The sequence below is a fragment of the Xiphophorus maculatus genome, chromosome 8, assembly GCF_002775205.1.
Source record: "Xiphophorus maculatus strain JP 163 A chromosome 8, X_maculatus-5.0-male, whole genome shotgun sequence".
Lineage (NCBI taxonomy): Eukaryota > Metazoa > Chordata > Actinopteri > Cyprinodontiformes > Poeciliidae > Xiphophorus > Xiphophorus maculatus.
This window is the reverse complement of record NC_036450.1, coordinates 20,862,983-20,887,630: the sequence shown is the minus strand read 5'-3', so window position 1 is coordinate 20,887,630 and position 24,648 is coordinate 20,862,983. Positions and strand designations below refer to the sequence as shown.

Here is a 24,648-nt window from a genome sequence, read left to right as displayed (position 1 = left end):
GCAGCTATGAAGCCCCATTACTACAAACAGCAGTGTCCTGTATCCTGTGATCGTTTTATTGGAACCATTGCCTAACTTATTTAACAATCTGAGCTTCAGTTGCTTCTCTGTTACAATTGGATTAGACAAGCCATTAATGTCACATCAACAGTGAGGATATAACTGTCAGTGGTCATAATGTTATGCCTGATAGCTGCAGGCCCAGTATTTCAGTTGACATGTTACACTTTTTAAGATCTTTTTTAAAATTATTATTACTATTTTACCTGCAGGGGCCAACAGGTGAGACTGGGCCAATGGGAGATCGAGGTCACCCGGGACCCCCAGGTCCGCCTGGTGAGCACGGTCTGCCCGGAGCTGCAGGGAAAGAAGGAGCTAAGGTGAAACTTTGGTCTCTGGACCACTAATCGGACTTCCCGCATCTGTTCACTATTTGATTTAGGAAGTTATTTATTCAAACTAACCATAGGGTGACCCCGGTCCTGCTGGCCCAACTGGTAAAGACGGCCCTCCTGGACAAAGAGGCTTCCCCGGAGAGAGAGGTCTGCCAGGCCCTGTGGTAAGTCGTCTCTCTCGGCTCAGCATTCAAATATACCTTCCAAAAAAATCAATATCTCTCGCTCCGTGTCTATTTCATAATAGTCCGAGGCTATAAGCTATTAAACTGCTGTAGCGATGTGTTAAAGTCAAAGTGGGCTCCAAAACGGGACAGGCTGTTTATTTAACTTTAGGTTGTTCTTTTTTCCCCTCTCCCATTCTACGAGAAAGTTTATTACACTTTCTCACTGCAAGGTAGATACCAAGAAATCATTCGTAGTATCAATTCAGTCACTTTCGTCGTGACATGCTGAATTGTGCGGTGCTCACCCCACCTCTCTCTGCGGCGATGAAGCAGATTTGCTGCCGTATTGGTAAAGAACTGTTTTCTCCATCTGCTGAACGGCTGCTTTGGAGGCTGCAGGAGGTTTTCTACCTCATGCTGTGCCGGTTTAAAGATACAGATTTTATGAGGCAGGATGCTTCCTCGACAGATGCATGTGTGTGTGTGTGTGTTTTTTTTTTCTCATGCTTTAGTTTAATTTTGCTCTGCAGGGGGCTCATGGTCTGAAAGGGAATGAGGGTCCTCAAGGCCCACCTGGACCTGCTGTGAGTATAATTCACTGCATCTACATGCTAACCTTTCATTAGTTCAGATGCATCTCTGAGGACAGCCTTCATGCTAAAGTTGCTGTATAATGCATATAATGATATATGTAAAATATGTTACGTACATAAGAGGGATGACACGTGGGACGGATTTTGTGTGTATGTTAGTTTTGATCCCGCTTTGTTGTTTTGGTGACTAACATCGATGTGTTTTGTTTGCCGAAGGGTTCTCCTGGCGAGCGGGGTCCTGCCGGCCCAGCCGGACCTACAGGCCCACCTGGACGTTCTGGCCCACAGGGACCACCAGGCCCTGCTGGAGAGAAAGGTGGACCGGTAAGGGGTTCGTGTTGCAGAAATAGCCGTGGCGTGCTCGATGTATTGCTGTGCCTTTCTGACTGACTGTGTGGCGTCGCGCTGCTATGAAACAACTCTAGGGAGAAAAAGGTCCTCAGGGCCCAGCCGGAAGAGACGGTATTCAGGGACCTGTGGGTCTACCAGGGCCTGGAGGGCCACCAGGGCCACCCGGAGAGGACGGAGACAAGGTCAGTTGCTTTATATAGCTCGATTTCCATTCTGTCAAAACGGAAAAAATTGCAACGGAAAGCAATTATTGTCAATCATCTAGTCAGATGTTTACGTAGTCCTACCATTGACACAGACGTTATATTTTAGACTCTTGCTTGAGTATTTTAACAGTTCTTTTTGTGTGTGTGTGTGTTTTTTTGTTTTTTTTAGAATTGAATGAACAGGTTTCAAGTAGTTGTGGATTTTATTCCAATCCACACAGAGCCAAAATGATACATACAGCTTAAACCACTAAATCTGATGTTATGTTTTAATAACTTAGAAGTCAGGACCATTGTAGAAGCTTAATGTTTGCCACCTTTATGCATTTCAGTCCTTTTTGTTTGATGTGTGTTTGTTGATGGATAACCTCTTAACACACACAGCTATGTCCAAGCTTCAGTCAAGTAAGAGACCACTGCAAAATGATCAGTTCTCTGATTTCACTATTTATAAGTCTATGTTTGAGCAAACATTGTCCTTTTATTCTATGAGCTACTGACAACATGTCTCCAAAATTCCAAGCAAAGATTTTTTATTTATTATCAGGAAATGAGAAATAATGCAAAGAAAACAAGTTCATATTCATTTCGAAACGACAATAGTAATGTTTTGACTCAGGAAGAGTTCAGAAATCAATATTAGATGGAATAACCGTGAGGTTTTCAATGGGGTTCAGTGTAGTGGCTTTTTCCAGTGCAGATTAAGAGATTAGTGGTAGACCTCCATGTACATTACTGTACCAACTCCATAAACTGGATCAGTGAATTAGACCTTGAGAACATCAACTCCTACAAAAGTTGTTCTTCTTATCAGCATAAGGGGTTTTCTTGTTGGCCAAAAAGCTCCCCTGAAGACTTTGGTTTTGTCCTGGTAAACAGTTAGAAATTTCATCCGAGCTTGAAAGTGTCCTTTTATAGTCATTTCTGGTCGGCACTTTTTCAGTCCAGTACGTTGACACTAGTTTGAGTCTTGCTTGTTTCTGAGTGGTTCATGAACAAAGAACAGTTTGAGCCAGATGGTTGAAAAGATTACGCAGACACACTCATTCAAAAGATGAAGATTCACATAATTTACTTTGCCAACAATGTAAACATGTACCGTGCTATAAACAGAAATATATGTAACCCTACCCGTGCCCCTTACGCCAGACACCAAAGCTGGGATATAAATCATATTTCTTTTCATCCCTTTCCCTCTGACCCAAACGCTCCGAGAGAAATTTGCTTTACAGAGTTTGCATTGATTTGCAGATCTTTTAATCGTCTAGCCAGCCTTGTTGCTGCGGCGCACAAACAAAGCGGCGACAGGCGCTGAATTTAGAGGCAGTGGCACAACGTGTCACGGTGACTCTTTAGCATTCAGAGGTGAGAGCAACTCCTTATCCTCTCCAGAAACATTTGCGGGAAGATCAGCAGCGGCAGAAAGTCAAAGGATAATCTCTCCTCCTGCCGGTGAGCTCCTCGGTTCTTACGGGGCCACACAGCGGTCCCTGCAGAGAGTGGACGGACAGAGATAACACCGGGAGCATTTGCTGTGTATGATTTACGGGATATTACTAGCTAACATTTTACACACGTTCAGACACTTTCCACACCGTGGAGATTTGACTGACTTAAGGGCTTTTTCCTGAGACAAAACAAAATGCATTGTCTGGCTATAAAAGTAATTGCCTTCAGCACTGATAGCTATTAGGAATACACGCCCAAACACCCACAGTGTAGAAAAGGTTTTGAAAGGGTGCAAAGGTACAAATGGCTTTATTTTGTATATTTCAGTGTGCTTTCTAATGGAAGCAATTATCTTGTTTTCCTTTGCTCGATAGTTTGCGAGGGACTCATGATAAGCCCCCTCTGCCCCCTCCTTTTGGTGTAAATTGTCAGAAAAGAGGGCTGGATAAAATGCCTGTTGGTTTTGTCAGTTTCCCATATCTGGTTTTCTGTTATGGGAGATGTCCGATCACGTGATGCATAAGCATAATGTGCATGATGTATCCGTTGCTGAGGATTGTGTTTCACTTTGAGGGTTCTGTTTCACAGGGAGAGCTTGGAGAACCAGGACAGAAAGGAAGTAAAGGTGACAAAGGAGAACATGTACGTTTTTTTTTTTTAATCAACCATTTTACATCTTCACATTTTGATGCGTACTTAGTTTTCTAGTGAATACAGGCGCCTCATATTAAGAAAAATAACACAAGACTTGATGTGCTCCTCTCCAGGGTCCTCCAGGTCCTACCGGCCCTCAAGGCCCCGTCGGAGCACCAGGTCCTGCTGTAAGTGTCCGCTTTGTGTATCTTTACTGCTTGGTTTAGCAACTCTACAACATGGCTCACTTTATAACCTCTTATTTTTTGCAGGGTGCAGATGGAGAGCCAGGTCCCAGAGGTCAGCAGGGTATGTTCGGCCAGAAGGGAGATGAAGGGTCGAGAGGTTTCCCAGGACCTCCAGGCCCAGTTGGGCTGCAGGTGTGCACTGCAATATCATCTCAAATATTTTGAACAATCAAATGAAGAACAGAACAAATTCAACCGTCTTCTAATTCTCCAGGGCTTGCCTGGTCCACCTGGTGAGAAAGGTGAAACGGGAGACGTCGGTCAAATGGTGAGATGGGCGCTGAGACTGTGATTGCATGGAAAGAGACATCCAGCCCAAACTCATTCACAAATTTAAATGACTTTTATCGTCTACTACAGGGTCCACCCGGTCCTCCCGGTCCCAGGGGTCCTTCAGGTGCCCCTGGAGCCGACGGTCCTCAGGGACCCCCTGGTGGTGTCGGAAACCCTGGTGCTGTTGGAGAAAAGGTAAAACTTCTCACCTGGTTTTATTTACTAATATCTCAAAACATTTTCCGGATAAATTAATGACACTCAACTGAAAATAAGAAGAAATCCACATATTCACTGTAATTGTTATCTTTAATGCTAAAGTGAGCTAGCTAAGCAAGGTGTTACGCTGCCTCGCTACGTGGTTAGCAAGATTGTTAAAATCTATAAAAGAAGAAAGTAATGGCTGCTTGTAGAACTATTGGTGTGTAAACTGCAGATCTAGCAAACAGATTACATGGTAGCAGCTAATAGTAATTCACTATTTATTAGTAGAGGCAACATTTTATGTAAGAGATTGAGAGAAGTTGCATAAAACCACTCAATAAAGGAGGTGTTTATGGTTTTAGTGTCAAAAATATATGAAGGTAATATTTTTAAGCTGTTTTTACCAGCATTTATTAGGAATTAGCACAGCTAGCCTAGCTTACGCTAACAGCTAGCCTCCCAGGCATTTTCTTTACATATTGACTACGTAGCTGTAGCAGCTTTGTTTCACTGTAACAGTCCAACATAACTTAAACCATAAAACATGTAACAAACAAGAATACTAACATAAAACTATGCTACCCTTAAAACTACGCTAACAGCTCACCTTTTGCAGACACTGCGCCTGGGTAACTTATGGGAGGATGTTCCTGTTTCATGGACCGGATTCTGAGTTCGGTCGAGTTGGGAACTTTTTTTTTTTTTCCCCCAGTTTTTTTGCTTCCTCTGCTAAATGCTGACTGAGTAATTTAAAGAGTTCACAGCGAGGTTTAAATTTTAAAGTAGTTTCTGGGATGCCGTCTCAACAAATGGAGGGGAGCTTTATTGCAAATGCTAATTGTATGACGGCTTTGTGTGTCTGCATGTTTCTGCTGCTGACCTTTGCACCCACTTGAAGGGTACAACACTGTAGTTTTTTCTACTCTTTGTTTTATCCACTTTACAGTGATTGATGTAGCACTGTTATAAGACTTAATTCACATTTAGTTCTTTGAACCCTATGGATGAAGAGATAACTTTTGTTTTTTTCCCTTCTGGGGGTCTTTTGTGGGCTCTAGCGTCCCTTATATGAAAGTAGGCTGACAGGAAAGGGGGAAGGAGAGAGGGGAAGACATGCGGCAAATGTCGCCGGGTCTGGGAATCGAACTCAAGGCCTCCAAACGTGGGTCGCGCTATCCCGTACGCCACCACAGCACGCCCGAAGAAATAACTTTAAGACAGTATATTTCCAAATCAGGCTGCAGTGCAGAGGTTGAGATGGATCGAATGGATCGGGGGGGGGGGGGGGGGGGGGGGGGGGGGGGGGGAGGGGAATATGATTGGTGGAATTATTTCTAGTGTTTTTATTTGCCAGTAGAAACAAAAAGCCAGATTGGGAGCAATCTGAAAGCATTAACGTTGAAACATTTGCATTTACTTTAAAACCGCACCTGCCAGTTTTCGCTACCAAATCCAGTGAAGGAGAATTCTGTGTATGCAGGCGAGTACTTCATTAAAAGCCACTCTCGGATAGTCTTCTCATTCGTTGCTGCTATTTCATTACAAGGAGGCCCATTTTGGCAGCTGCGCGGCTGCTGAGCTCATCGTTCTCCGTCCGTAGTGATGATGTGATTTGTTTTATCTCCTTCAGTCAATAGAATCACCTTTTGCTGCTTCATAATCCCCGTCTGAATAGCTTCTCCTCCTTCTGCACGAACCCACACACTGCTCTTCTTGGCTAATCGCCCTTCAGCTGAAATGGCATTTTATTGGCCGGCGCACAAAGTTGGCAGGCAACAAAAAGTCAGGCCTATTTTTTTTTTTCTCCTGTAAACACAATCCCTGGTGTATCTGTGATGAGCAGCTGTCTTGATTTTCTTTTTTTTGCCCCCTCTTGTCAGCAGATTTAGCCAAAAACACCACTGGTGGACGGAAGCAGGGTTGCATTTATTAAAAAAACAAAATAAAAAACAGCATGTGTTGCTAAAACTTTAAGGTTCAAATCGTGCTTAGTTTGGATTTCTTGACAACAGCATGAGAGGTTTTGAAAGACAGCTCAATGCTTATTTTACAAAATCCCTTCCGACGCCCAACCAAAAAAACCAAAACAAAACACTGAGCCGTCCACGCCTGAGGGAATCCGGATGTGCTGATGACAACACATCGCCACGCAGCAGCCCCGTCTCTGCCGCTGCGGAACGGTTTGCTCCTTGCCTTCTGAACATGACATGGGATAATATTTTCTCCACAAAACAAGTGCAGCAGACTTTATCCGTTAAGCCCCAGCTGGGAGGGCAGTAGCTCTACGCGACAGTGAATAACGACACTGTCACGCGCGTAGGTGAGTCAACGGGGCAACTATTCAGTAGGGTGAAGCTGGGAGGGTGACATGGGGGAAGGGCAAGATATATGGACAGGCTTTGGGGAGAACAGTGAGGTCAGCAGGCTCTGTCCTCCAACCATCTCCTCACACTTGAGGGATTGAAATCTCCCGTGTCATGTCTTTCTGTTCTCATTCAGGTGACAAGGGCACAGGGACAGTCAGGGCTGCAAATGATGGCATTTGTTGATCCGCAGTGGATCCCTCGGCTGATAATGTATGTGTTTGTCCGTCCTCCTCTCTCAGGGAGATGCCGGTGAGACGGGAGAGCCGGGACTTCAGGGGGAAGTTGGTCCGCCGGTGAGTAAATCCGTCTCTTCTTTCTTCAACTTTATTTGAGCCGAATGATCTAAGGCTTTGAAATTGTAACCGTTTGTTTTTGTGCATCTGCTTCATATATATATATATATATGTATATATCTTTTTACCATAGGGTCCAAGAGGAGAGCGTGGAGAGAAGGGAGAGGCTGGTCCAGCTGGTGCTGCAGGACCTCCTGGCCCTAAAGGTCCACCTGGAGATGACGGCCCTAAGGGCAGCCCTGTGAGTTCTAATCTGCCTTGAGCAGAACACAAAAACACTTTTGACACTGCAACAATGGTTGCCCAGGTGATCTTTTCTGTGCTAAATTAAAAATTACAGGCCCAAAAAGACGAGTGGGTTTTATTTTCTATCTAATTCTCAGGGTCCGAGTGGCTTCCCTGGAGACCCTGGACCCCCTGGAGAGCCCGGTCCAGCTGTAAATATACACATGATTGATTGCCTCTCAGCTCCGGTGTTTACATCGCTTAAATAAAACTCTTTTTTTGACTGAGGTTCTGTTTGTGTGTAATTCAGGGTTTGGATGGCCCAGCTGGTGATAAGGGAGACGACGGAGAGGCCGGGCAACCTGTGAGTGCTTTGGTTACTTGTAAGGGGATTATTATTGCTTTGCCGTTGTTGAAAAGTGTTAATGGCTGCATTTTTATTTCAAACCAGGGTTCACCTGGACCCACTGGGGAGTCTGGTCCCTCTGGACCACCCGGAAAGAGAGTAAGTACAACCTGGAGGTCTTTCCATCCTGTTTTGATTAAAAAATATATTTTTTTTACCAGATTCTAGACTCTTATGTTCTGTGTTTGCATTACGCTTCAATAATAAACAGGGGCCTCCTGGAGCACCGGGGCCTGAGGGAAGACAAGGAGAGAAAGGGGCCAAGGTAACTCATGGAATACATAAAAGTTCTCTATATTTCATGTCTTCCACTTTGTGAATATTTTCCATACGAATAAAAATGCAAACTATAACCTTAAAAGGGAGAGCCAGGAATTGAAGGTCCCCAAGGAAAAACAGGCCCTGTGGGCCCTCAAGGATCACCCGGAAAGCCTGGTTCAGAAGGACTTAGGGGCATCCCTGGCGCAGTTGTAAGTACAACCTGACTTCTTTTGTTTTGCAAAAAAGAAGAAAGAAAAAAATGCAACATTTATGAAAAGTTCTGGCTAACAGCAAAATATAAAAGATTCACACTGTTTGGAGGTAGGCTTTGAAAATCCTGAATAACTGTTGTTTGTTTGAAGGGCGAGCAAGGACTGCCTGGCTCTCCAGGCCCAGATGGACCTCCTGGACCTATGGTGAGTAAATGCACCGGCCCCAGCTTTACTATTTGCTTACAAACATGCAGTGTTAGTCTGATCCGAATGACTCTTGTTCTCTTCACAGGGCCCTCCTGGTTTGCCTGGTTTGAAAGGAGACACTGGTGTTAAAGGAGAGAAAGTAAATACCTCCACTACCCATTAAAGCAAGCTAAATAATTCAGAGCACCGGCGTAACATTAAAACTAATGACCAAACTCAATAACCTATGAGATTTCTTTGCCTCTGGTTGTCAATTTGGTAACCTTATGTTTAGAGGCTCAGTCAGATAGATGTATTTATGCTCAAACTGGTGTATTACTGACTGTTTTTCGTCTGCAGGGCCATCCGGGTCTCATTGGTCTGATTGGACCCCCAGGTGAACAGGGCGAAAAGGGTGACAGAGGTCTTCCCGGCCCTCCAGGAACGTCCGGTCCCAAAGGAGACAACGTAAGCAACACGGCCCAGAGGGGAGCAACCCTACTTTAGCAATCGCCAACCTCTCTGAACGACCCTGACAGTCTTACCCATACTTCGGGAAAGATTTTAGTTCAGCTAAATTAGCAGGCAGAAACCTTTGGTTATATCTTGAACTTGTCAGTTCTGTATAATTCAGAGAATAAACATGCCTGGGGATTTACATGTTGTCTTCTCTCCGTTAGGGTATCGCTGGTCCTACAGGTCCCCTAGGTCCAGTTGGACCTCCCGGCTTACCTGTAAGTCTATATTCTTCACATTAGCCTGATAGCAGCCACTGTCCTTTCTTGGCCGGTATTGATTGCTTGATGTCATTGGGTGTCTGTAGGGTCCCCCAGGTCCCAAAGGAGCCAAAGGGTCGTCTGTAAGTCATTTACAAAAACCTGAATGTTGTAGAGGCGACAACAAGCATGTGTAAAGAGTAATGGGTTTGGTTTTCTTTCTTTCAGGGTCAAACAGGTCCAAAAGGAGAGACTGGAACCCCTGGTCTTCCTGGCCCCCCTGTGAGTAATCCAACAGGATTGTTATTCTGTCCCAGTGTTTACCGATACACTTCTTTGCGTCTCAACAACTTTTTTTTCCAATCTATCCCCAACAGGGCCCTCCCGGTGACGTCATCCACCCGCTCCCTATCGTCTCTCCCGTTAAGGGCAGAACACGTAGGAACATCGACGCCAGCCAGATGGTGGACGACGCCGCCATGGATGCCAACTACAAGGACTACGACGACGGCATGGAGGAGATCTTCGGGTCGCTCAACTCGCTGAAGCTGGAGATCGAGCAGATGAAGCATCCGCTGGGCACGCAGAGCAACCCGGCTCGCACCTGCAAGGACCTGCAGCTGTGCCACCCTGATTTCCCCGATGGTTCGTGTGATGTTCCGTTTCATACGCGGGGCCCTTCTGCTCCGCTCTTCATATCTCGCCCTCGAATCATTAATAATGCAGCAGCAGCCGCGAAAGAGAAGTGTTTAAGACAACAGAGCGCAGATGAACGGGACGTCGAGTTCCGTTACGGATACCGATGTCTCATGTTTCTGTACGCTCTAAAGGCTGCAATGGTTTTCTTTTGAGGAAAGAAAAATATCAAACAAATTGGAGAAGAAAAATACCCCACCAACATTGAAACACACAATATCAGAGTTTTTACACTTGAGTTGATTTTGGAGAAAACATAACAGCCAGAGACCGTCCACTGAATGACATATCGCTTTTCATGATTACCCGGCTCAATATTTACATCTGATTAAATTCTTAATGTACATGTATTACCTTGCTATTTTTACATAAATTTCGCTTAAGACTGATTTGGATAAAAACCATTATGCAACCAAACTGAATTTAGTTCTTGCTATTTTTTGTCCAGATCAGTAAAATTCACACCACTGGATGTTTTAGAAAAAGAAAAATAGCTTAACATTTCCTTTACAATTTTGGCCTTGGGGAGCCTAAGTTCTGGATTGTATATTAAGGAGATTTATCCACTGATCCAACTTGTTTAGAGCCGCTTCTGGTTAGCACAAGTGAATCGTGTCCAAAATCCGTCCTTGAGGGAGCAAGCCTGGTTCAGCACAACAGATTTTTAATGAATGAGTCACTGCCAGGCGACTGCACAACCTGATGATAAACTGAGCAGGAAAATTCTGCCACTTAAATCAGGTGTAGCAGGGAGACGTCTAAAACATGCAGGACATCTTTTCCCGAAGACCCGGTGGACACCGCTAGCTAAGGTGCTCCTTTATTTATTTGCTTAATTAATCTCCAGACAAGACAGTTGCCAGCCTAGGATGTTAAGAAAAAATATGCATGCACAATATTTAAGTCCCTTAATCTCCTCTGTTGACAGGAAGGTAAAACACAAACAGTGTCCTCTGTAATTATCGGATCCCCTGGTATATATGTTCAAAAACAACTGAAAATAAGTTTTCTTTTGCTCAAGTATATATGGTGTCATGCTGATTTTTTGAGGAAAAATCTAACCATTAATTTTTGTTGATTTAGTCAGTGAGGAAAATACTCCTAAAAATTAAAGATAAAAAAAAAATGGTGATATCAGCTTCACTTCTTGTAGTTTATAAAATACATATAGAATCACTTTCTAATTCATGCTGGCTTTTTATTATTCAAGTGTCTCATAGTGAGAAATCCTTGTGTTCATCATAATCATAGGGAAAAAACATGCGTACTTTTGTTCATATAATTTTTCCACAGTTTTTGGAGCGTCACTAAATTTCAATATCTGAAGTGAGAAATAAATGCAACTGAGGACTCCGTGAATGCAATATTTGGAATGCTAGATTTGCCATAATACGTTTTAACCTGTTGGATGGACTTTTCCTGTCCTCATTGCCCACAACAGATGTGTATTTGTAGTGGTTGTGACATTGTGATGAAGGAAAAGCGCATTATTCAGTAGTAGCTCAACAGCTCTGTTTTCCTGGTATTTTGTAGCCTTAAGTACAATTACTGTAAACTCTTTAGCAGCAGAATAGCACTACTCTGTTGCCGGAGTGCCAGGTAGCCTTTTTTGGTGATGGAAGATTTTATATTTGGAGCAGCTTATGTGTTCGTTACCGACTTTATGCGGTGACAGATCTGCTGCCAAATGAGGGTTGGATTTGTTTGTTTTTTTAAATACTTTTTTTAGTGTCGCTTTTATTGTTTGCTGAATAAATGCCATAAAATTTTGCGATAAAATTTTAAGTTCATATTATCCAAGTGTCAAACTTTTAACTTACAGTCCATTACTTCCCGCTGCCCTGGTTTATAAATAGAACATATTACAGAGACCAGTTTTTCACTCTTCAAAATATCGCCTAATTTTGCTCATGAAGGTGAATATTAATAATTCTGCTAAATTCCTGACATTTTTTAAAGCCTTATGTACAGATCTTTACCATGAATGTCAACAACAAAGGAAGACCTTTCAGTCTGGATCTGATTTAAACACTGACTTTATTACAAGAATACAAAAAGACTGTTTCTTTACCCTTTTGTTTCATTTTAGCCAAACGGATTATACACACAAAGCTCTCCCATTGCAGTTTATACACTTTCCCCTCTAAATAAGGATTAATTGTGTCCCATTTGACATTTACAGCTCTGGAAAAAATGAAGAGCCCACTGCACTGAACCCCATTGAAAACCTCCTGGTTATTCCACCAAATATTGATTTCTGAACTCTTCCTCAGTTAAAACATTAGTATTGTTTTACTCAGTCATATACCTATAAAAAGTCAAAATTGATCATTTAAAGTGGTCTCTTAATTTTTTCCAGAGCTGTATATGTAATTCTAAGGTGTCAGGTTACTCTGAATGAGAAAAGGACAGGCATCGACTGCTTTACACCACTCACCAAACGTCCTATTTTCTCCTCTAAACGTCTTCCGCTTTGCCTCCTGTCTGCAGGTGAATACTGGATTGATCCAAACCAGGGCTGCTCGCGGGACTCCTTCAAGGTCCACTGCAACTTCACAGCAGGTGGAGAGAGTTGTATCTACCCGGATAAGAAGTCTGAAGGGGTACGTCTGGCCGTACATCTCCACAAAAGAAAACATGCGCAGAGATTGGGAAGAAAACTTCCATGTTAGAATCGACAGAGGAGGAAATGTTTGCAGAGCTCAGCAGATAAGGAAAATATCGTGTATTTTTTTATTCCCTCCTCTCCCACACGTGGGACCAACTGCTGTATTCATAACGTGAACACCTCGAGAATTGCGACTCGCGTAGTCACGTAATTAGCCTTCGTTGGATCCCCTGCTGCGGCGGGACAAGGAGATGTGGGAGATGACTCATCAGTTATATTTTACAAACAGCAGACAACATTCTCTCCAACTCACCCAAAAGCTTTTTTTTTTAAATTCTTTTTTATCTATCCTAGTGCTGCTTTCTCAGGGAGCAGAGAGAACTCAGTGGCATATGAAAGCACTGGCAGGTGACATACACAGCGAGAACACTTTCTGGTTCATTATGCATGAGCGAGAGAGGAGTGTGGCGGAGTGGAGGAACACTGTCTCTGACAACTCCGGGGTTGTGTAATAGCACAAGTGCTACAGCCATTTTAATGATCCCACTCATCAAGCCTCAGAGGGGCGGTGGGAGAGGTAAGAGGGTTTGCTTAAACCCGGAATAATGAAGTGGACTTTTTATAGCCTCGTTTGTGTCTGAGGAAGAGAGAATAGCCCCCGCTGTCAGTCTTGGCATTGATGCCAAAAAAACTCTCCCACATATTATCATCAGAGCGCTAACCCACACCGTCCAGATGGAGCACAAGAAAAATCACAACACTAGAGATGCTGAGAGGGAGGAAGTTGGAACTTCGCTCTGAAAACGAGCGAAGGTTGCCCTTCAAGGCAGCGGGGGTTTAATGCATGTTGTCTTCCAGCGACAGGTGATTCTTCATCGACGCTTTAGGCGACCGCTGACAGTTTCATATCAAACCTTGCTCGCTAATTATAGAGGAATTCATCAATGTCACGGCTGAGGCCGTTACGAGTCTCGGCGGGGATTTTGATGGCAGAACGATGTTAGTGCCCATCTGTAAACCTGAGCTGGAGAGATCAGCATCTGGCTAAAAGTATTCGTGCATCCGTCAAACTTTTCCACGTTTTGTTTGTTTTGTTTTTTACGACCGCAAGCGTATTTCATCGGGATTTTGTGTCACAGAACAACCAAGTTGCACATAGTTGAGAAATTTTGACCTGAAAAGTCTAAGTGTTTCCCCCTCAGAATGAATCCAGCTGTTCTGCCAAGGTTTGTTTGAGAATATTAGTGGATAAACCAAGGAGCACAAAGTTGTGGTTGCTAAAGGAGATCACCCTTACCTGTAAAGTAAAGGTGGGCAATATGGACGTTAAGCTTTATCACACTATTTTGTTGTATTACGGTGTCGATAAGAAGTACTTAATAAATTTTTTTAGGCAAGTGTATGGCTGTGACCGCAAATATTGCTCTGGAACAACACACCATTTGTAATACACTTCTTTAGTACACCAGTCACATGACGGCGTGTGATTTGTGTCGCTAAAATGCACGCAGCAACTGCATAATTATGTTTTCAAATTTATTGACACTCATTGAACAAACAGTGGAGAAACCATTGCAACTAACCACACTGACAATGTTGGAGAGTTTTAAACAGCGATAATTGAAATTTATCGTGGCATTGATAAATGAAAATTATTATCAGAATAAGAGGCGTATCGCGATAAGTGACAAACGATAAACGACCTGATAAATTCCAAAACCCATGGTAAAGATGAAATGGAAAAGGAAACGGTACTTTTTTTTTTTTTTTGCTGGAGTTCACTGATGCTAAGAAGAACAACCCTGAAACTACGATTTATGGACAAGTGGCAAGAAAAACTAAATTAGCACACTGAATACATACACAGTGAAACATGGTAGTGGCAGCACATGCTGTGGGGATTTTCTTTTCAGCAGGGATAGAGAAAACTGGTCAGAGATGATGAGAAAAGGAATGAACCTAAAGAAAACGCAATCCTGAGAGGAAGACTGTGGACCAGCGAGGAGGTTTGCCTTCCAGAAGGGGCCCTAAAATTACAGCCAGAGTAACAATAGAATGGTTTAGACCAAAATATATTCTTGTGTTAGAATGGCCCAGTCAAAGTCCTGACCTAAATCAGTTGAGAGCCTGTGGCTTCCTGTTCATTTTGTATTTGAGCTTGAGCTTTTTCCAATAAAGGAATAGTTTGCTGTAAGACTGTAATCCACAGTTCTTGTGAAAGCAGCAGCGGACTCAAATTACTTGATCTTTTTAGAAAACATTCAAGTGGTTTGAACACTTTAACAAATCACTGCAATAGTATCAGAGAACCGCACAGACTGCCTAGCAGAAACATAAACATCAATGTAAAAAGAAAAAGAAAATCTCCATGCAGGCAGGCAATCATTTAATATCACTGTGTACTTATGAATATTTCAACAGCAATTAGCCGCCAGCTGCAGTTTGTGCCGTAGCGGTGGGTGGAAACTCTCATGCCGTAGTCCGGCAAGGCTGCTTGATCTCACTGAGCCGCGTTTCTGATCTGTAGGATTCATCTCTGGAGAGCAAAAGGAGAAAGAAGAAAAGCTGAAAAGGGGAGGGGCTGAGATTTCTGTCAAATTCTGTTTCCTCTCTTTAACACCTTTCTTCCCCACCCTTCCTCTGCCTTCTTTTGTTGATCCGTGCCCCCAGGCTAGGCTCACATCCTGGGTAAAGGAGACTGCCGGTTCCTGGTTCAGTGAATTCAAACGTGGTAAACTGGTAAGCCTGACTCTTAAGTCCCTTTCCCTCCCCTGAACACTTCTTATATTTTACAGAGCAAAATGGCAAAATGGCCCAAAGACTCGCCAGGCACTTGGTATAGTCACTACAAGAGAGGTTCGCTGGTAAGTGGCTCGGCCTGCGGTTCCCAGAGTCCCCGGCCGAGGCCCGGGCTCTGCATGGTTCTGGTTCTGGTTCTGCACTATGAAGTATGTATTAAGCCTGGCACTATGCTTGTAGGTTGTTAATTTATCATGCATGACACGGCATGAGCTGCATTTTTCTTCAGTCCAGCAACAATGTAGAAAAGATGCTGTCAGAAAGAAATGGAGGAGAGGTTTGTGGAAGGATGTTGAGGATTACTTTAGATCAGTGGTGCTGTGGGGTCCAAAACGACCGATGACGAAGTATTATTCCACTTTTTCATCAATATTAGTGAATTATTGACTTTAACAAGGTCCTATATCTCGCTGAAAAGTAACTTGTAATTTATTTTTTCTTAATTCAAGTATGCTAAGGTATTTGCACTAGAAAGTAAGCAACAAGACTTAAGACTGTTTTTGCAGTGTTAAAACTACTGGACCACAGTTTCCATTAAGTTAAAAATGCAAAAATTAGATTACTGTGATTTTCTTTCTTTCTTTCTTTTTTTTGGATTTACCTGCTCAACAAAAAATATATTTTTTTAAAAATCTTTACAGATCAAAGACATAAACAGGGCTTCAGACTGTTAACTTATTAAAAGAAAGAAACAGACGGAGTCATCAGTTGTTTTCTGTTCTGTTGGGCAGATTTTTCACCATTTTTCACTTGTGGTCAGGGGCCGAACCAAATCATTCCAAGTTCCACAAATCACCCTCGGACCACACTTTGGACACCTCTGCTTTAGATGCAAAATTGGATTTCACAAAAAAACAAACTTCCTGCTCTATCCAGTCCATGATGTCTCTACTCCATATAAGTAGCATCTCTTAAGTGACTCAGTACCTTGACGCCATGACCATGAAACGCAAGTTCATCACTTTATGCTTCTTTCTTAAAAGAAAAAAAAAAGCAGAGCATAAATATTCCAATCCTGCAATTCCCTTTGTGCTGCTGCTGCTGCTGCTGCTGTGCAGCTGATCACACACTCCCAGTGTGTCAGCGTGGATCCAGGTCAGTGCGGTCAGGGCACTCAGTCACCACTCAGGAGCTTCTGGCTCCTCAGTCTGTTGACTTGTGATGATCGAGAGGTAACGTTTCTCCTGAGATGTGTGGCTGCATTCACAGTGTTCGGGGCAGAGAGTGAGGAGGGATGTGAATGGGGAAAAAAAAACAAAAAGAAGAACTAACTGGTAAACCACTCCTGAACGTGAGCCTCAGCGCCTGTGTTGTTATGGAACGTCGTCTCCTGAATGATTAGACTCGTTTATCTATGACTCTGCGCCGAGTCGCAGCACAAATACATCAAAACGACAAACATCTTCCCCTGGTTCCTACTCTGAAAAAGATATGGAAAATATGGATGTCCAGGCCCTTTTCCCCGAACGTAATCTTTAATAACCCAGATATCTTCTTCTTTTTTTTTTTATCTGCTGTAAACACAACGTGAGCTAATTCATTTATACTTAATGGAACAGTATTATGCATTTTTCAGCCTCAAATTATCATTTTATAGCTCACTCAAGTAACTATGTTGCCTTTAGTTGTTGCATATATCATATATGACCTGAAAGACATTTGACATTGTAATTTAACTATTTGAAATTCGGCCCATTTCTCTGAGAAAGTCAGGAAGTCATCACAATATGGCTCCTCTATTAACCCTTTAACAAAGTTTTTACCAGCGTTGCTCTGAGACGCAGCTCGTATGACGAGCTCAGAGGATGTGCAGTTCCACCTGGTGTTTGCCAATTGCTGCTGGCTAGTCTGAAGGAGCTGAGTGGGGGAACAGGGGACGGTGGGTGCTCTGTGACATGGAAGCTCAGAATCTGGGAAGCTTGGAAAATCCAAGGAGGAGTTTTGTCCTCGAAGGTGGCGCTACCCCCAGCCAGGCGTTTTGCACAGCTGAACGGTTGCCATGAGAGATTAAAAGATTTCTCAAACATGCATGAAGGAAGCAAGGCAACACTCCAGCTATGTTTTTGAAGTATGGAATAATATCATAGCATGATGTAAGGCTCAATAAAGTCGATTTTACATATAATACTGCCCCTTTAAGAAAAACACACAAAAAAACCAAAACACTGTAAACTCTTGAAATAAGTCTGGAAAAGTACAGGAAAGGGATCAGGCGCCCCTCACTCTTTGCCACCGTTCATTTTGAATGTCAGCCCTGTGGGGTGTCTCGTGTGCATGCGCATGCAAGCATCGGCTCACCAGGTGCCAAAGCCAGTCGAGGAGGGAAAACACCGAGGCACCAGATGGTTTGCTGCTCCGGCTGCATGGCACATGTTCAGCATGCGCTCTACGCTCAGTAAGTCCTGTTTGTCTGCAAGGCGAAGTGGATCTAATGGATTCCTGATGGTTGGTATGCAGATTGTCGTTTAAGAGCATTAAAATAAACTGGATCAACCAGGATTGGTTCCAGATGTATCTAATCAGTTTGGATTATGAAGCCCTGTAATCATCTTAATGGGATGTAGCTCAGTTTTATGCAATGTGAGCATGAAAGTGGGAGAATTGGAGGGGTGGGGGGGATTCTGGTGTAATTATGAGGCAATTAGCATGTCATTACTACCTTATATTTCCTATTTTGAGAATTACACTTGTGTGGGTTTGAGATTCTTCACATACATGCATCTAGCATCTAAATAAGCTATTTGGGGGGTCTGCCTTTCATTCAAAGGATTTTCCATGTTCATTTTTTATCCTTTTTGTAGCCTGGAGGCATCAGTCCTCCCCTTGTAAACACATTTATTACATAACATACATAAAATACATTTATGCCATTAAGGAATCAGGTAGTTGTTTTACAATATTCCCCACTTTCATAAATGATTCATAAACATAAAAAAAAAAAAACTGGCTTTGAGTTTACACACTAGTTTTAGAAATCTCAGACGATTGTGTCTCTTACAGTGTTCATGCATAGAGCATTAATGTTAGGATGAAGGGTGTGTCAGATTTACAGTGTGCAGGAGAAGCTTAGTGATAAATCTAATTTTTTCTTCATCTTTCTGTGTCAGGCAAGCCCTTTGTGAAGCCATTCCCAGAGTCACACTCTTAACTTCAGAGGTAGAGCTGAAACTAGCGCCTCTGGTTAAAAGTCTCAAAACCTCTGTTTTTGTCAGTTGCACTTTAATTTGGAGATGATTCTATTGGAAGCAAAAACCAAAGTGATTGAAAAGCCCAATTATTTGTCGTCGCTGCTCATTAGCTCAATATAGCAGTTTATTTGATCTGACCCTGTGGACAAATGATACCAAAATTCCCACTGAAGGCAGCCGGAGTTCCCTTATTAGAGGACAACAGATATAATCCAAAGTAGTGTTGGTTTAAGGATTTATAAAATAAATTTAGTGTTTACCTTTTGCAAGATGGAAAACAAAAATCCCCTTTGGTGAATAGTTGTTAGCGGGACCATCTAGCTAAAATTTCTGTTTCTCCAAATTGAGGTCATACAGGTAAGATAGTAACTACTGAAAGAGACGCCACAGAAGCCCACTTCCAAAGATCCAAACTGGCACTAAAGATGGCTGACATAAATGTTATATTTCTAGCACTTAATTTGGTTACGTAATGACATCAATTCACAATTCATCTACTGACAATAATGTTATGCTGGTAATAATAGTAACTCCTTTGAATATTGACAGTAAAAGACGTTGGTCTGGGTTTGATGTGTTATACAGATTTATGTAGTTTATATATACCTACTTTAGATTATTTACAGAATCCTGTATATTCTGGTAATTCAGAGGAGCTGTACAGCATGGTGGTAGTACTGCATCTTAAATCCGGGTCCATAAATTGGCCATTTCCCAGAAATCCTCCCACACACCTACAAAAACCAAAAAACAACTTAAATCTTGAGATAATTTCACTGAAATTTGTGCACAAAATTACATGTAGCTTGGGTTTGTAACACCGCGTTATGTAATCACAATTCAAAATAATGTAGTAAAATCAGGCTTTAAAATGTAATAAAACATTATTAAAACAGCATTATGTAATAGTTGAGTAAAATCCTTGAACTCATTCTGAGTGAACAACATGTAGGTTAATACCGAGGGCATGAGTCTGGAAAGGCGACTAAACGACCAAAAATTAATTATTTGTTATCCAAAGCGTCAATTTAAGCGTCCACATAATGAACAGTTTGTGATCGTTTTACATTATGTGCCACATTATTAGATTATTTCTAAAAAGAAGAGCTACCTCCACATTACGTAATGATGGGCGCGATATGCAACGTTGTTGCATAATGCGAGAAAAAGTATTGCAAAATGCGTCGAAGGATTTTATTACGTAATGCGGTTGTAGTGATTTTATGACATTTTGAAGCCCGATTTCAGGACATTGTTACTTATCACGGCGTTGCAGGGTGCGAGAGCATTCGTAGATGTCTGCTGGAAATCAGTTCCCGCATCCCTCATTTGCCTTCTAATCCTTCTTCTGTTCCTATCCCGGTGTAAGAGCTGGAAGGCCAGACTCCATTTTTAAAAGGCGTTTTTCTCTCCGTAGCTTTCCTACGTGGACGCCGAGGGCAACCCCATCGGCGTCGTCCAGATGACCTTCCTGCGGCTCCTGAGCGCGGCGGCCCGGCAGAACATGACGTACAACTGCTACCACTCGGTGGCGTGGCACGACCAGGAGCAGGACAACTACGACAAGGCCATCCGCTTCCTGGGATCCAACGATGAGGAGATGTCGTACGACAACAACCCCTACATCCGCGCCGTGGTCGATGGCTGCGCGGTAGGTTGACGAAAGCCACCCGGTCCTTGTCGTCTGCTGAAGCGGCTCGGTCTGTTGGATTTCTGAAATTAATTCCGTCTCCCGCTGTGTCGCTCTCTCTCTCGACAGCTGAAAAAGAACTACGAAAAGACAGTACTCGAGATCAACACTCCGAAGGTGGAGCAGGTGCCTGTTGTGGACATCATGTTCAACGATTTTGGCGGCTCCACGCAGAAGTTCGGATTCGAAGTGGGGCCCGTCTGCTTCATCGGCTGAGACCTTTTACCGAGCAAATGGAGGAAGAAGAAAAAAAAAAAAAAAAGAAAAGAAAATCCTACTTTTGTTTTCTCAGAAAGAAAAAAAAAAGACAAACAGTTGAAAAATAATAGGACGATGCTATTTGTATAATAAAAAGAAAAACTGTTTCCACGAAGCGACACGAGTCAAACATAATTACGTCAGGAATACAGTGAAAATCTAAAGGAATAGAGAAAAATAACCTTGAAACCTCAGTGTGCCTTCTTTTATCACATGCAAGTTTTGAAACTGGAGTTTGCGTCCTCCCTCCCACACACGACACACACACACACACACACACAGCCTCCCCTGCCCGAGTCCCCCGCCCCATGTCATCGCATTTGATTTCAATTCTTTTGGTCTGAAACAACGAAGGCGACCCTGAGAGCTGCTGCCGTTCCAGACGGTCGCAGCGTTGCCCACGGACACCATCCCATTTGGCTCTGTTTTGATCTCATGCCCCAAACTACCCGCCCCACAGCCCCTCCACCCCACCACCCTCCTCCTCCCGTTTTCCTTCCTGCCTTTTGCCACCTTCTCTGTTCTTGATTTTGTTTTCTTGTTTGTGCATAAGTGTCTCCCCATTCTCTTTGGAATGGACCTTATATATTTATATACTTATAAATATATGTAAGTGATTTTTTTTCTCTTTTTTTTTATGTTTGTAAGTACATTCTGTATATTTTTTTTCTCTCCTGGTAATGTTTATTGCTTCTGGCTTCAAAACATGCATGTGACTGTACTAATTGTGAGGTAGACGAACGAGAAAACATCTAAAATCGTACACACGCATCCAAAACGAGGATAGAAGAGAAAAAAGAGGAAAAAAAACGCAATTGGAAGTTCTGTCTTTGTAGAGCACACTATTTTATTTTATTTTATTTTATTTTTGTTTTTTGTTTTTTTAATTTAAGAACAGATTGGAAATAAAAGACTAAAAAAATATTCTCTGTTATATAAAGTACAATACATTCCCTCATTTTGTACCCTCTGAACAAAAGCCCCACTCTGGTGGAAATGTAATTAAGTTAATAAACTGCTTCTGTACTTTTTTGCTGAAATATTCATCTTACTGTGCAGTGGAAGGTAACGAACGGAAAAAAAAAAAAAAGAAATCAAAACATAGGTGCTATTTCTCTCCTCTGTGGTGCTATATATGTTTTTCAAGTTTTTGTTTTGAAAAAAAATATATCTTAAGAGAAAAAAACTTGTGGCGTTAACAGCCCACATTGCTCGACAGCGCCCCCTCCCTGTACTCTGAATCGATTCACGACACTGATCTCTGCTGCAGCCGCTTCCCTCTCTTAATCCCATCTCTTAAGGTTCCCGCGTGTCATTTCTCTCCGCCGCCTCCTCAATGGACCGCACAGATCAGAAATGGCCTGTGCCAAATGTTTGGAAAGACGAGAGGAAAAGAACTCTCCCCCTCCCTTCCGACACACACACACACACCCCTTCTCATTTTGGTTTTACGTACGGATCACCTGCTCCGAATCGGGCAGGTAGAGTTGGCAAAATGGATATGTTGTAACGGGTCAAAAGGGATTTATTGCACCCTATCCAAAGGATTTTCACTTAAATATTTAGCTTTACGTGACTCGGAGTCATGGTCGTATGAGAAACAACTTGAAAAGTCACCAAATCAGCCTTTTTAGTTTGCTTTTGTTTTTTTGTTTTTTTTTTTTAGAAAATATTGCTCATGCAGTGTTGGTTTTCTTCATGTCTCAGTGCTTTTTTTTTTTTGTTCAAACTATGCACTCTTTATGCTTATGACCACTAGTATCTACCACAGAATCTTTACAGCTCTTTATACATAGGTTTGTTTTGTTTCCTTTTTTTTTTTTCAAAAAAAAAAGAAAAAGAAAAAAAATCTTTACGTGACTTGAATCCTTGCTGTTTAGGATATAACTCCATACGCTTGTAGGTCTTCGGCTCTATTCTTCACGGTGTTGCAGCACATCCGACATTTATGACTTTTGCTCTCAAAAGAACCGGACGAAAAGATAGGGGGGAAAAATAAACAAACAATAATACACATTTTACTTTGTAAATTTCCAGAACCAGCATCGATGCTGTCGTTGCTATGTTTTATTTTGTAGATTTCCATTTGTAATGTCTTTTATGGTCTTTTTTTTTTTTTTTTTTTTTGGTTGTTGTTTTCACAGTCTTGTCAAAAAAGAAAAGATATTAAAAAAAAAAACCTGTGTTTTTAAGGGTGAAGAGAATAGAGGATCATATTGGTTTTTTTGTGTCAATAAATTCAAGTTTACTGTGGCCATCCCACTCCTGTATCTCTTTTGAAGCATTAAAACCTATCTGCATGCATGAAACAGTAAAGTTTTTTTCCTCGTGTTATAAGTTTGTTTGAGCCACATGATCTCCACACAGCGCCCCCCTCCTCCTGACCCCCAATGACCCCTCACCCCTGTGTCGTCAGGATACATCCGTTTTGCCGGTGCCACCGACGGGACGAGCGACAAAGGTCACGTCCGAGTGTGTGAAGTGGAGAAACAAACAGTGATGAACTTGTAACTCTTACCAAAGCCAATGTCCATATGTAGTATATTTATTGTGATATTTAAAAATAAAAAATAAATGATAAATGATACCAATAGTGAAAGTGTAAAACTCCCGCTCTTTACATGCACACTGGAAAGCACAAATTAAATTGTGTAGACGCTATCTGACGCAATAAACCTCTTTAGCGGCGATTTTCAAGACAGTCACACATGTAGTCGGCCAAAACGTTTTTTTTTTTTGCTTTGGTTTAATCTGATGGTTGTGTGTGTAACTTTTTAGGTGGGATTGCAAAAATGAACAACTGGGCGCCTTTTGTCGTTTTTAAAGTTTATCACATGTGTCTTGATGTGTTATAACGCAGTTCTAGCTCCACAGATATATCACAAGAAGGAAGAACTCTGGCCACGTCGTCATCAGATTCCTTCTTTTTCTTTGTATTGAAACCATCAGTGGCGGTCCTCACTTTATCATAGTGCTGGGCAAGCCTCTTCCTCCGAGGCCCCTCAACCCCACACTCACTACCTCAACAAGGCCTATTTTGCAAACTGTGTTTTAATTATTTACATTATAAGAACCATAGAAAAGGAAACACACACACACACACAAAAATTGGTTTGGTTTAACGCGTTGTGCTTTTAAAAAATATTTTTTCATAGAGATGAACTTGAGAGACTGAAACAGCCAGGCGCAAACACAGACTACATGAAGTACTAAATAGAGATCGCTGCAGGTTTTTGTAAATAATTCAAATCTGTCGGTTTTATGAAACTAAAAAAATAATAAATAAATGTTTCACACATCTCAAACGGCATCAGTAAAAGAATAATTCAGCTCAAGCGTCCTGCTTTGTGGGCTTGTTTTAATCCAAGGTGGTCTTACTACCAAAACTAAAAGAATGTCTCTTTATGTTTTCATGAAGAAACATAAAGATGTTTCATGTTTACATGTTTTCCAGTATGTTTCCAATAACATACTGGAAAACCCCCCAAACTGTCTTTTAAACAGAATCTTGACTGGGTGTGAAAATATTTGGTTCAGAGGTGATGAGTATAAATGCATTCGATTTTAAAGTAGAGACGTACCAGAGTCTTCAAAAAAAAAAAAAAAAAACACTGAAGCACTGCTTTAATCGTGTGTGAATATGAAGCTGCAAATTAAATGGATTCAAATTAATAAGCCACATGTACCTAAGGGGGATATTTATAAATTCCATTTAGTCAAAAGTACATGCTACCCCCATGTTTTTGCTGCCCTGGGCAGTGAGCCATATCCATATGAAAACAACTGCAGCAGCGATTGATGCACAGTTAATGCACAATTAACGCCCTTCCATCCCGTCCAAGTGCACGCATTTTCCCATCTTGAGTCGTAAATTATTTACGGAGCGATTGGATGTGGGCATTTGCCGCAGGTTGTTTTTTTTCTTCTTCTTCTCTTTTTCCTCCCAGTGAACTTGCTAATATAAGTTATGTTAACCTTGTCGTGCGCCTCTAATTTCAATAATCTGCTTTGATCAGCTGTGTGCAGCACTTCAAGCATCTCATTAAGAGAAAACCTCGCACAGAGAGCATAAAGCCCAGCGCAAACCTGATATAAATATATAGTTCTATATATAAAACGTTGGTACCGTCATCAATATTTAATGCGGTGTTTACAGGATGAATTTACAATGATCAAAGTGCCGGAGGTAGCATCCTGAGTGAATGAAACCAAAGTAAGCACACGG

At 42.1% G+C, this 24,648-nt stretch overlaps 1 protein-coding gene across 2 annotated transcripts in view; it reads left to right on the top strand.

Annotated features, from left to right (window-relative positions):
* LOC102232699 (collagen alpha-1(XI) chain-like) overlaps positions 1-22,739 on the top strand; it is a 97,061-nt gene extending 74,322 nt beyond the window's left edge. Inside the window, exons 39-66 of one of the 2 annotated variants that reach the window (XM_023338577.1) lie at positions 273-380; positions 470-559; positions 1,093-1,146; positions 1,372-1,479; positions 1,581-1,688; positions 3,750-3,803; positions 3,929-3,982; positions 4,067-4,174; positions 4,257-4,310; positions 4,403-4,510; positions 7,125-7,178; positions 7,312-7,419; positions 7,562-7,615; positions 7,714-7,767; positions 7,855-7,908; positions 8,021-8,074; positions 8,172-8,279; positions 8,433-8,486; positions 8,575-8,628; positions 8,829-8,936; positions 9,149-9,202; positions 9,292-9,327; positions 9,413-9,466; positions 9,562-9,829; positions 12,371-12,483; positions 15,284-15,352; positions 19,893-20,126; positions 20,235-22,739. In XM_023338577.1, the coding sequence (XP_023194345.1) occupies positions 273-380; positions 470-559; positions 1,093-1,146; positions 1,372-1,479; positions 1,581-1,688; positions 3,750-3,803; positions 3,929-3,982; positions 4,067-4,174; positions 4,257-4,310; positions 4,403-4,510; positions 7,125-7,178; positions 7,312-7,419; positions 7,562-7,615; positions 7,714-7,767; positions 7,855-7,908; positions 8,021-8,074; positions 8,172-8,279; positions 8,433-8,486; positions 8,575-8,628; positions 8,829-8,936; positions 9,149-9,202; positions 9,292-9,327; positions 9,413-9,466; positions 9,562-9,829; positions 12,371-12,483; positions 15,284-15,352; positions 19,893-20,126; positions 20,235-20,381 (2,523 nt within the window). In that variant the 3' untranslated portion in view covers positions 20,382-22,739. Of the gene's footprint in view, positions 1-272; positions 381-469; positions 560-1,092; positions 1,147-1,371; positions 1,480-1,580; positions 1,689-3,749; positions 3,804-3,928; positions 3,983-4,066; positions 4,175-4,256; positions 4,311-4,402; positions 4,511-7,124; positions 7,179-7,311; positions 7,420-7,561; positions 7,616-7,713; positions 7,768-7,854; positions 7,909-8,020; positions 8,075-8,171; positions 8,280-8,432; positions 8,487-8,574; positions 8,629-8,828; positions 8,937-9,148; positions 9,203-9,291; positions 9,328-9,412; positions 9,467-9,561; positions 9,830-12,370; positions 12,484-15,158; positions 15,228-15,283; positions 15,353-19,892; positions 20,127-20,234 lie in introns of both variants that reach the window. The other variant, XM_014468377.2, reaches the window with a different exon arrangement.
* Positions 22,740-24,648: the final 1,909 nt, after the last annotated feature.